Genomic DNA, 13,222 nt, shown 5'->3' on the forward strand with positions numbered 1-13,222 from the left:
AGTGCTCCTGTTCTTTGTACATATTATAAGGTACCATTCAAGGTAGAGTGGCCCGTTATCACCTCTGCAGTCGTGGGACAAAAAGAGGGGGTTAGTGGCTTACAGATTGTTGTAATAAGCCATAAATCCAGTGTCTCTGTTCAGTCCATAATTTTTATTGTCTAGCAGGGTAATGAATTTAAGCTCCATACTCGTCTTTTGAAAATGTTGTGCAGGTTTCCTTTGAGGATGAGAACTGATAGGTCAGACACAGAGTGATCATTTTGTGAAAAGTGTTCACCCACAGGTAATGAGGTGTGGCAATGGGAGACAGGATTCTCAAGATATATTCTCACGTCATTCACTTGTTGGTGTGATATTGAGCTAGTGATTCTAACTCTTTTTGGGCCAATTTCACCATCTGAGAATGGAGATCATGTTACTCATCACTCTATTTAAATTGCATTGAGGTCTACAGATGAAAAACCCTAGGAAAAACACCACATCACCTGTGGGTGAACACTTTTCACAAAACGATCACTCTATATCTGACTTCTCAGTCCTCATCCTCAAAGGAAACCTGCACAACACATGCAAAGACGAGCCTGGGAGCTTAACTTCATAACTTTGCTAGAAAATAAAAATCATGGACTGAAGAGAGACACTGGATTTATGGCTTATTACAACAATCTATAACCCACTAACAACCCTCCCCCACAGTTGCTTCCCCCCTCCTTTCCTCTCTATGATTGGAGGGGTGTTAACGGGCAACTCACCTTGAAAGGTCCCTTGAAATATGTGTTAATTACTTATGCTAAACAATCTGTTCCATCTTCTGTTTAGCAGTGACACTCTGAGGTCATGTCTACATTAGAAAATTAAGTCGACCTAAGTTATATCAATGTACAGCCACCGCAGTAATTAAATCACTTTTGCATGTCCACACTATGTTCTATGTGTCGGCGGGGAGCATCCTCACCGGGAGTGCTTGCAGCGATTTAACTGTCAGTGTGGGGCATTGTGGGACTACTTCTGAAAGGCAGCAACAGTCGATATAAGCAACACAGTGTCTACACGGACACTGCATTGACCTAACTACATCGACCTAAGCACTACGCCTCTCGCGTAGTCAGTGAGTGGGCGAGTTACATCGGTTGGAGCTATATTTTAGTGTAGACGCTTGCAGAGTTAGGTCAATGTGAGCTGCCTTACATCGACCTAGCTCTGTAGTGTAGATCAGGCCTCAGTAAGGTTCCCAGACCTGAAGAAGAGCTCTGTGTAACCTCAAAAACTTGTCTATCTCACCAACAGAAGTGGGTCCAATACAAGATATTACCTCACTCACCTTGTCTCTCTGCTCCCATGAAAGTAAGATTAGAATCAAGCTTAGGATACTTTATTTTTAAAACATATTTTCTAAAAAAGAAACAGTAGGAAACTGCTTCCATTTAAGTCAATGGGAAATTTGATTTCAAGGGGAGAAGAATCTGGCCCAAATATTGATTTATTCAAGGAAACAAGACTGTCTGTCTCCTTCACTTGCAGTTCCCAGTAGCCAAGACAGGAGAGCAATTCAACTTTGGGATACAGCTAGAATACAGAAGACTCCTGCAATCATTGGAGTTCCTTCCCATGCCGCTGTCTTTTGACAGCAGTTTCCTTGAATCTACATTAACTAGTTACTATGAGACTGATTCTTCCCTACCTGACATATGCTGGTTTTCTTAGAAATTTTCCATTTTTTCAAAGACAAAAACTTAAATCTGAAAAACAAAAACATCAGATTTTGAAATGGAATGTTTCTCTCCAATTATAAGTCCCTTTCCCCTTTTGTAACTGGCAAAATGGGGCAAGTAGAAAAGAGGAGCATGAGAGGAAAAATGATAAAAATGGGGTGGAAGGGTGGAAAGAGAAAAATGTTCAACGTGAAAAGTTTTCCATTTTTTTAATTTTTCAATCAGAAAAAAATTCACAAAACTCAAAGAGCTTGATATTCAAGATTGTCTCATCTCATTATGACACAGTAGTGATGGTTTGGTGTTGGGGAAAGCCTGCCAAAGCTTCAGATTTTCTTTTCTTTTTCTGTTTGGTTTTTGTTGTTTCCCCCTCCATCCCCCAAATCTAGGAGTGATGAATGGATATAGTTGCAAAATGATGTTTTTGATTTTGGGCATTTTTTGTTTTTTTTCTACAATCCCTCCCTCCTACAAAATAAAAAAAAAGGGTCTACGGAAATGGATTTGTTTATTTTGCTAAATATTGTTAATTTTAAATGCAATATTGCTTCAAAATAACACTTAGGCCCTGTCTACACTACAGGTATCGTAACAGCAGAGCTGTGCCTCCAAAGCTATGCTGTCATAACCCTTTAGTGTATTGTAGATTCATCTTACAGTCATGGAAGGGTTTTTTCCATTGTTGTAGGAACACCACCTCCCCGAGCAACAGTCGCTAGGTTAATGGAAGCATTCTTCCACCGACCTAGCTGGGTCTACACCGGGGATTAGGCCAGTTTAACTATGGCACTCAGATGTGTGAAAAATTCACACCCCTGAGCACCGTAGCTATGTCAACCTAACTTTTAAGAGTAGACCACACCTTAAGTGGAAAATTTTGGGCACAATGGCGGATAAATGGCTTGGCAGCAGCACTGCTGAGAAGGATCTTGGAGTTGTGGTGGATCACAACCCCGATCTGAGTCAAAAATGCGATACTATTGCAAAAAAAAAAAATCAAAGGCAACTTTGGGTTGCATTAACAGAGGCATAGCATCCAAGTCACGGGAGGTGATAGTACTGCTCTACTCGGCGCTGGTTAGGCCTCAGCTGGAGTACTGTGTCCAGTTTTGGTCACCGCTGGATAGAAAGGATGTACAGAAATTGGAAAGGATCCAGAGGCGAGCAACAAAGATGATCAAAGGGATGGAATGCAAGCCATATGAGCAAAGACAGAAGGAACTGGGTATGTTTAGTTTGGAAAAGAGGAGATTAAGGGGGCACATGATAGTGGTCTTCAAATACTTGAAAGGCTGCCATAAAAAAGATGGAGAAAAGTTGTTCTCTCTTGACACAAAGGGCAGGACAAGAGGCAATGGGTTCAAACTACAGCACAGCAGATTTAGATTAAATCTCAGGAAAAACTTCCTAACTGTAAGAACAGTTGGACAATGGAATAGACTGCCTAGGGAGGTTATGGAAGCTCCTTCACTGGAGTTTTCGAAAGGAGGCTGAATAGCCATCTGTCTTGGATGGTTTAGACACAATAAATCCTGCATCTTGACAGGGGGTTGGACCAGATGACTTTTGTGGTCCTGTCTAACCCTATGGGTCTCTGATTCTAGCTTTAGTGATGTTTGCAGTTTTGTTCAGGTGAAAGTTAACAGTTCCCTTTGAATGATGCAAAACAATTCCAAAATTGATGCATCTTGATGCAAAATTAAAAGGGCTCGATTGGTGCTTGGACTCATCTGAAGGACAGGGGAGAAGAACCCCCTTTTTAGCACCCTATATTGGCCTCAGCCAGGGCATGAAGGAACAGGCTCTGTGCCCACTTACCTTCATGTCCCCCACAATATCAACTGTCCTTGTAATGGAAACGCTTTCACATACACAAGAGAAGTGGCAATGAGCGGATAGATAGTTAGAATTTTGGTCTCCCTTTTTAGTGTACGCAGAGGGCTCCTCAGTCAGCAAGCCAGAGTCTTCATCCAAGTTCTTTGAATAAAAGTAATCCATAATGTATTACTGACCCTGAATAATACTATGCCATGTATGCGGTAGTATGTTAACATTTTATTGTAACTTTGCCTTTATAAAAAGTTTTAAAAATAAATAAATAGCAGTGTAGATGCAGCAGCTTGAGCTAGCTAAAGTATATTCCAGGGTTCCCAGACTGCTTGTACAGCCTGCACTGAAGCCCGTGCAACCACATCAATATTGCTGTTTTTAGCTGTGCTAGTGCGGATGGGTCAACCCACCCTTCAGTCACACCTCAGACTGCAGTGTAGACATACCCTCACTCGAGCTAGACTAGCTCCAGTGAGGGTACGTGTACATTGCAATCCAAAGCCGGCTAGGCTAGTTTGAGTGGAGTAACCTGAGTGCACTAACTCAAGCTAACTGTTGCAGTGAAGACAAGCCCTTTAACATATTCATTGTCACAACATTCTGTGAGGTAGGGAATTGCTCTTAACCCCATTTCACAGATGGGAAACTGAGGCACCGAGAAACTAAAGGTAAAATTTTCAAAAATGCCTAAAGGCCAGCTCATCACAGGTATTTAGGTACCTAAAGATGCACATAGACACCTACTGAGATTTTCTAAAGCACCTAAGCAGGTCTGGTGACTAACTCTCATTGATATCCATGGGCGTAGGATCAGCCTAGCCCTTTGTAAATGGGACCAAATGGGATAGGCACCCAAATGTCTTTGAATGTGAGTTGGGCACCTCCCATAGGCCATTTTGAAAATTCCAGATGCAATACTCTGGCCATTTCCACAATCTGCTGTCTTCCCATTTGAGTGTAATTTGCTGTTTCATCATTATTTTATAGGAGACTTGACCCTCAATATTTTTTTAATTTTTTGTTTATTTTATTGATTTATTTTTGCAATTTTAGTTCAGACTATATTTTAAAATCTCTTTACTGGTCAATGTATAGTGATAATATGTAAAGCTGGTCAAAACTGGCTATTTCCTTTCCACGGGGAAGTCTGACTTTTTTTTTTTTCATTCCAAATTGGAACAAAATGAAACAATTGTTTTTTTCCCCCCTGTGGATCAAAATGCAAAATGCCCAAAACATTTGGTTTGGGTCAACTGAAATGAAGTTTTATAGAATCAAAATAGCTACGAGCATGGTTGAGAACTCCTTCTGTTCAGAATGTCACCAGATTCAATCATCAGTAGGATTCATGATCTGTTACGGTCCAATTTTTAAGTTCTCAGACATTTTGACTTTACAAATTACACCCTGTGCAACAACAAGCCATGGATCTATGCCATGCCAAGAATCGTAGGTCATTGTGATATTAGAGGTAACTCAACCAATCACCACCCTTACTCTCCAGATAATTTGCATGCAACAATTTCATTGGTTGTATGAGGGAGATTGGATAGATGGTGGATTACTTAGCCCATGTACCAAAGTACTTCATAACCACCCACACAACAACCAGCACACACAATAAACCCAAACACATATAGCCCTTCACCTCAGCACACATCGCTCTTTCACCACCTGCTCAAATCCACACACCATTCCCAGAATGATTCAATAAAAGTGATTAAGGCAATCACCCAGGAGGCAGGAGATGTAGATTTTCTCTATGACTGATTCAGATGGGTGCCTTGATCACCAGACTATAGAGTCATTCTCTCTCTTTGGCCCAATGTCTTTGGCCCAATAATTTTTTATGCAAAGCAGAACAACCTCAGTAGGAGAGATTGAGAGCAAAATAACCAATTTGTCTTGGCCAAACCAAAAAATTATTTCCCCAGTTCTAGTCAAAGCCCCTAAATATCATTGTCATTCAACGCGAGTTAGATGAATTACTCCCACAGGCTCCTTTGAAAACCCAAAGGTGTGATTCTACCCTCACTTACACCAATTTTACACCATTGTAATTTGACTAGATCAATTCCATTTATTTCTGTGGCGTTAGCTTGGAGGAACACTGGAGTAAGTGTGATCAGAATTTGTCTTATTGACATCAAAGGTGTTTCTGAGATCAGAATCTGGCACACTGATATCAGCTAATGCCTTCATGATTTAGATAATGTGAGAACAGAATCGGGTCAAAATTGTTCAGAGCAGAACTGATGAGAAAATGGTTTGGTTTGGGTTTTTATGAAGAGAAATTTGATGACGAAGGCAAATATTTTTGTTTCTGTTAAAAAATTTGGTTGCAATTTTTTACTTTTTTTCCTACCCAAACCCTCCTGAAAACAAGAAAACAGATTTTTTTAAACGTTGGGCAACTGAAACATTTTGGCTGAAAACTGAAACATTTTTGGCTAAAAACTGAAATGTTTTCGGCCAAAAATTTTCTGGTTTGTGGTTTCTATTTTCCGAAACAGATGCTTTCCACCAAAACGTTAGCACCATTGAAAACTCAGCTGTACATTCTCTACCTCGGTTAGAAAAATACCCCTCCCCCCCCCGCAAATCCCAAATAATTTTATTGTCTCTTCTTTTAGGTTGCAAAGATTCAATGCACAAACGAACCTGTCTCAACAGAGACATAAAATAACTTAAATACTCATAGCCATCAAGGCATGCTTTCTTCAGAGTTATCAAACATGCTAATCTCTCAGCTACTAGTAAATTTTAAAAAATGATTATCTTAGAATATTTTTTTTTAATGTAATTGTTTTTCCCTACATTATTGATTTTTACCCAGGCACATCACTGCATTTCTTTACCTTGGTCCGATGGCTCCACTGCCTTGCACCTTTGTGCTGTCATTTACATGTTTTTGTTTTTTTTTTAAATTAAATGTGGGCAATGTGAGTACCGACCGGGTGTGAAAACACTCCAGCCAGTGGAATGAATGGGTAATACTGGGATAGAGTCATTTTGCACTTACCTTGCATTGGGTGAATGACTGCTCATGGTATATGAGAGTGGGGCATCAGCCTCCCTGAGTGTTATTCCTCTCTCCATGACATTGTATTAGTTTAAGGAATAATACTAGAGAATTATAATGTATAGATTTTCAAAGGAACCTAAGGATCTTATGTACCCAATTCCCGTTGAATTTAAGCTAGTTCTATGCCTGAAAAAATCCTCTTGTCACCTGCTAGCAACTATATTAGACAGAGGAATGCTCCCCTCATGTTAAAGGACAGGGCGATCCAGGCTGACATTCTCAAAACTAGCCACTGATTTTAAGTGCCTTAAGGTTTTGGGTGCCCAATTTGGGGCACCTTGGACTCGATTTGCAGAAGGCCTTAGGCACCTAATCACTGGGATTCCAAAAGCCTGGGTTTGGTGCCCAGGCTCCCTATGCAATGAATAGAGAGAGGTAGGCCCCTAAGAATGGGATTCACAAAAGCACTGCTGCTGGCCTAAGCTAGACAATGGGAGATGCCAAGGAGAGGGGTGTGTCCCTAAGCCCCACCCCTCACAGAGTTCGGCACTTACGTCCAGGCTGCAGGGAGGCACCTATGTCTGCTTGGGAGTCTCAGCTGTGAGCCCTCTCTTGCAGTCAGGGGCCTACCCCAGTTTTGCAGGAGGAGGGCCTTGCTCATAACTGTTAGCCCAATAGTTAGGGTACTCACCACAGATGCAGGAGACCCAGTGCCTAATTTGTGCTGAGCCCTGGCACCTCTAGGCTTGGCAGTTCAAAGCCCCAGTACCTCTGGGCTTGCTGCACTGGTTATGAATGTTAAAAAATTGCTTGAGCCCCAGCCCCTAATTTCTTGAACCCTGGCCCCTCTTTCATTACAAATTGCACTGGGAAGATCCCTGGTTCAAGTTACCCCTCCGGCTCAGGAGGAGAAGGGATTTTGAATAGGGATCTGCTGCCTCTCAGATGAGTGCCTTCACCCCTGGGCTATGGGCTATCCTGATGTGGAGATCCCTCAATTTCCCCTGTTGAAGCTGTTACAGCTGTTGAATCTGGTTAAATAAATAACCAGGTGTGTCCCATGTCCCAGGTGAGCACCCTAACCACTGGGCTGAGAGCTATGAGGGAGGTCTTCTTCCTCTTCCCAGCCCAGCTGTTTCTTGTAGAGTTCTAACTCCAGTCAATAGGAGCTGGGGGTTCTTAGTCCCACTGAACATCAACTACTGGGGGTCTTACATTGGGCGTCCAAAAATGGGAGCACCCAGAATCAGTGGCCACTATTGAAAATGTTTGTCATGTATCATACATTTATATATTGCAGGATTCTCCCAGCTAAACCAGTGAATGATTTTATTATCTCTGCAGTTGGAAAACAACAGGGCGACATGGCTAATGAGAACCACACAGTTGTGACAAAGTTCCTCTTCATGTCTTTCTCTGAATTTTTGGAGGTGCGGGTCTCCCTTTTCTTCTTAGTGCTGGTTTTGTACCTCATCACCTTGATGGGCAACATTGTCATCATCACGATCACAGTGGTGGACCCTGCCCTATGCTCCCCCATGTATTTCTTCCTCCGGAATTTGTCCTTTCTGGAAATCGGTTACACCTCGTCCACCATCCCCAAGATGCTGGAGAACTTCCTCTCCGAGGACAAGAGCATCTCATTCCTGGGCTGTGCCACACAGATGTATTTCTTTTCCCTCCTGGGGATCACAGAGTGTTGCCTACTGGCCGCCATGGCATATGACCGTTATGTGGCCATATGTCACCCTCTGCACTATATGGCCATGATGAACAGGGGTGTGTGTCTCCAGCTCTCAGCTGTGTCCTGGCTCATTGGGGTGCTGGTGGCATTGGGACAGACAATTTTCATATTCACTCTGCCCTACTGTGGGCCCAATAGGATCAACCACTTCTTCTGTGACCTGCCCCCACTGCTGAAGTTGGCCTGTGCAGATACTTACAGGAATGAAGTAGCTGTTTACACCATCGCTGTCATCTTCATCATGGTCCCCTTCCTACTCATCCTTGTGTCCTATGTCCGTATCCTCTACACTATCTTCAAGATACCATCAGCTGCAGGCAGGAGCAAAACTTTCTCCACCTGCTCCTCCCACCTCATTGTGGTCACTTTATTTTATGGAACCGCCATCATGACATATCTGAGGCCCAAATCTAGCTATTCACGTGACACTGACAAACTGCTTTCCCTGTTCTACACAGTGGTGTGCCCAATGTTGAACCCTTTGATCTACAGCCTGAGGAATAAAGAGGTGAAGAAAGCCTTGAGAAGGGTGATGGCCAGAATAATATTTATTTGAAACGTGTGAAAAAATTAAAAATGTATTCTTGTGGTGGATTCGGAGTTGCCTGTAGTAATTCATGAAAATACCATATGATCTGAATGTTTGTCTGAACATTGTAAAGGTGTTTTTGTATTCGTATATTGGGTTAATTCAATAGTTGGGTGGTCAGGAAACAACGCAGGAAGATGGATGACAGCCCAGTTAAAAGCTCCTCAGCAAACACCAAGCACAATTAACTGTGATATCCTTCCTCCACCTGTGGTGGGCCTGCCAGACCAGTTTCCCCATGACTGAATCCCTCCCCCAATGAAGGGAGGGAGATCAAAAGACTGAGGGGGATTTAAAGAGACATACTCCCTGAATAAAGGAAAAGGTAGTTTGGTGAGAGGATTTGGGTGGAGAAACTGCCCCCCAGACCTCCAGAGGTTGAACGTTCCTCGAGGAAGCTTAGCTTCCTCGATTTTGAGAACTATCTCCAAATGCTGAGGAGCGCTGAATAGAAAGTTTCATCTTCTCTCAACACAAAGGTAAAGGACAATTGTGAAATTAGGATCTCCTGATGTTTTTTTTCCCTACAAGAAGAGCAGACCATGTGCTTTCAATCCATTTGATAATTCTTTCGGATGAAAGAAAACAAAGAAAGAAAGAACAAATATAGCCCCCAATTCATCACAGATTTTAAACGTGCCTACATTAAGCATGTGTTTAGTCTCACTGAAGTCAATGGGACTATTCGCATGCTAAAGGTTCGGCATATATTTGAGTGTCTTGTTGGATCAGGACCATAAAATCTCCAGGCCAGTGTGAACAGTGTGTTATCTGCCCTGCAATGACCTTGAATTGACCAACACCACTGCTCAACCACAGACAGATAGGAGATTTCCAATCATGTACAACTATTAAGAACCACCACATGCAACCTATGCAACATTTGAACCTTAGAATTTCACACCCACAGTGCAGTGATTGGGGCATCGGGGTCAGTGCTGGTTGTGGAGCAGTGAGAAGGTTCCACTCATTTCTGAATTCGTCCAGGGTAAATGTACAGTTCCTAGAACTATTTCTGATGCTGCTCAGATGCAGCTGATGAGACCAACTCCCCTGGTAGCATCCCGAGTCAGTTTCTAACATTGCTAACAATGCCCTTCGGAAAATGTATGAGCAACAATGTAACTGACTCTCTCTGTTCTGTCACTCAGCTAGAGATGACTGGCTACAAGTATATAGTCAAGTGGGGAAAGACTGATGGAAAGTTCTTCTAAAGGCATCCAAGTGTTTTCCAAAAGATGTAAAAGCCAGGAGGAGGCCAGAGTGTGTAGGGCAGAAGAATATGTCTTACTGGAATTTTGGACTAATAGGCCTTGCTCCCATTGTGTCTTTGATCCAGAAAAAGGTAAAACCCTCTCATTCATTTTACTGAGAAATTTTCCCTGTTAGCTCTAGAAAAAAATATTATTCTTTATAATTCTGGCTGTGTCAAAAGAAGAGGCTGAGAGAGCCTGCCTGGCATGTGCAGTAACTTTAATATTCTCATCCTTGGTCATTTTAAAGCTTCATCAAGCAGTTAAATATCTGGTCTGACACATTTGACGGAGCTTCAAGTAGTTATCTTTCATGACCTGAGCCTACAAAACTGGTGTCCATGAGTAACTTAATTCATGCAAGTAATCTTGTTGACATTATGTGAATGGGGATACACATGTTTGTAAACTTTACATCATCTCATGCAGCCCTTACATACAATTCAAGATTGATAGATAAGTATAGGCTAAAGCTAGTCAGGACTTTTTTGATGAAAGTTTCTTTCACTGGAAAATTCAGATTGGTTGAAACCGAAACATTCACAAAAATGTATTGACTAAACTTTTAATGGTAAATTTTTAAAATCGCAGCCTGAAACCAAATTTTGAAACCTCAATTTTTTTCACATCTCTAGTGTGGAGATAGATAGATAGATAGATAAGAAAGCTGATTTTTTCCCTGTAAAAATAAAATATTAATGCTGCATAGAGCTTTTCCAATCATTTTACACCTCTACCATGATATAACGCTGTCCTCGGGAGCCAAAAAATCTTACTGCATTATAGGTGAAACCGCATTATATCGAACTTGCTTTGATCTGCCGGAGTGCGCAGCCCTGCCCCCCTGGAGCACTGCTTTACCGCCTTATATCCGAACTTGTGTTATATTGGGTCGTGTTATATCGGGGTAGAGGTGTAATTACAAAAGTTATGGAGGAAGGGAAAGAATTTCCAAAACACCTAAGAATTAGGAGTATAAATCCCATTAAAAGTCAATGTTCCTAACTCCCTTATGCACATTTGAAAACACCCCCAGAATGTAGGAACTGTTGTTGTTGTTGTTGTTGTTGTTCATAGAATCATAGGACTGGAAAGGACCTCGAGAGGTCATCTAGTCCAGTCCCCTGCACTCATGGCAGGACTAAGTATTCTCTAGACCATCCCTGACAGGGGTTTGTCTAATCTGCTCTTAAAAATCTCCAGTGATGGAGATTCCACAGCCTCCCTAGGCAATTTATTCCAGTGCTTAACTACTCTGACAGCGAGGAAGCTTTTCCTAATGTCCAACCTATACCTTGCTGCAATTTAAGCCCATTGCTTCTTGTCCTATCCTCAGAGGTTAAGAAGAACATTTTTTCTTCCTCCTCCTTGTAGCAACCTTTTATGTACTTGGAAACTCTCAGTCTTCTCTTCTCCAAACTAAACAAACCCAATTTTTTCAATCTTCCCTCATAGGACATGTTTTCTAGACCTATAATCATTTTTGTTCCTCTTCTCTGGAATTTCTCCAATTTCTCCACATCTTTCCTGAAATGTGAGGCCCAGAACTGGACACAATACTCCAGGTGAGGCCTAATCAGTGTGGAGTTGAGTGGAAGAATTACTTCTTGTGTCTTGCTTACCACACTCCTGCTAATACATCCCAGAATAATGTTTGCTTTTTTTGCAACAGTGTTACACTGTTGACTCATATTAGCTTGTGATACATTATGACCCCCAGATCCCTTTCCTCAGTACTCCTTCCTAGGCAGTCATTTCCCATTTTGTATGTGTGCAACTGATTGCAGCAAACTTTCATGATGTTTTTTTTTGTTGGTCCATTTTCTGACCAACTTAACTCATCAGCAGATTCTTGGGAGACAGACCTGTCCTCGCTTACAGACAACCCCCCAACCTAAAGCAAATACTCACCAGCAACCACACATCACTGAACAAAAACACTGACCCAGGAACCTATCCTTGTAACAAAGCCCGATGCCAACTCTGTCCACATATCTATTCAAGTGACACCATCATAGGGCCTAATCACATCAGCTATACCATCAGTGGCTCGTTCACCTGCACATCTACCAATGTGATATATGCCATCATGTGCCAGCAATGCCCCTCTGCCATGTACATTGGCCAAACCGGACAGTCTCTACGCAAAAGAATTTATGGACACAAATCTGACATCAGGAATCATAATACTCAAAAACCAGTGGGAGAACACTTTAACCTGTCTGGCCATTCTTTGACAGACCTGCGGGTGGCTATCTTAAAACAGAAAAACTTCAAAAACAGACTCCAAAGAGAGACTGCTGAGCTGGAATTGATATGCAAACTAGACACAATCAACTCAGGGCTAAATAGGGATTGGGAATGGCTGAGCCATTACAAACATTGAATCTATCTCCCCTTGTAAGTATTTTCACACTTGCTTCTTATCAAACTGTCTGTACTGAACCATCTTGATTATCACTTCAAAAGTTTTTTTTCTCTTACTTAATTGGCCTCTCAGAGTTGGTAAGACAACTCCCACCTGTTCATGCTCTCTGTATGTGTGTGTATATATATCTCCTCAATATATGGTTCACTCTATATGCATCCGAAGAAGTGGGTTGTAGCCCACGAAAGCTTATGCTCTAATAAATTTGTTAGTCTCTAAGGTGCCACAAGTACTCCTGTCCCATCAAGTTTCAATGGACTGTCTTTTGCCTTGTACTCATAAAAGAGCAAAAACCAAGTGTTTATTGATACCTCAGAAGTCAACTGAACTACTTTAGGGAATAATTATAATCATCTGTGTTAGTGTTGGGAGAAAAGTGGTGAAACTGGACTGGGAAACAGGATTTTTTTTTAAATGATTTGTTTTCCTATACCTGTATTCATTTAATTCCCCCCCCACACCCTGGAATTGGTGAAAAAATGCAAACAAATTCTTGGGATTTTTTTTTAAATCTTTTTTATTGGTCAAAATTTCATGAAAAATGAAAAATATTTTGAAAAATATCAACAATTCTGTTAACTGATCAAAGCAGAGCATAACAAATGTACTAAATTTCTTGGGAAAAAAATTATTTCCAT

General features: G+C 41.6%; 1 protein-coding gene across 1 annotated transcript; it reads left to right on the forward strand.

Annotated features, from left to right (window-relative positions):
- The first annotated feature begins 7,934 nt into the window (after positions 1-7,934).
- On the forward strand, positions 7,935-8,870 carry LOC135888447 (olfactory receptor 10A4-like). The gene has a single exon (XM_065416257.1). It carries the CDS (start codon positions 7,935-7,937, stop codon positions 8,868-8,870), a length of 936 nt encoding a protein of 311 aa, XP_065272329.1.
- Positions 8,871-13,222: the final 4,352 nt, after the last annotated feature.

Source organism: Emys orbicularis, chromosome 13 (assembly GCF_028017835.1).
Source record: "Emys orbicularis isolate rEmyOrb1 chromosome 13, rEmyOrb1.hap1, whole genome shotgun sequence".
Lineage (NCBI taxonomy): Eukaryota > Metazoa > Chordata > Testudines > Emydidae > Emys > Emys orbicularis.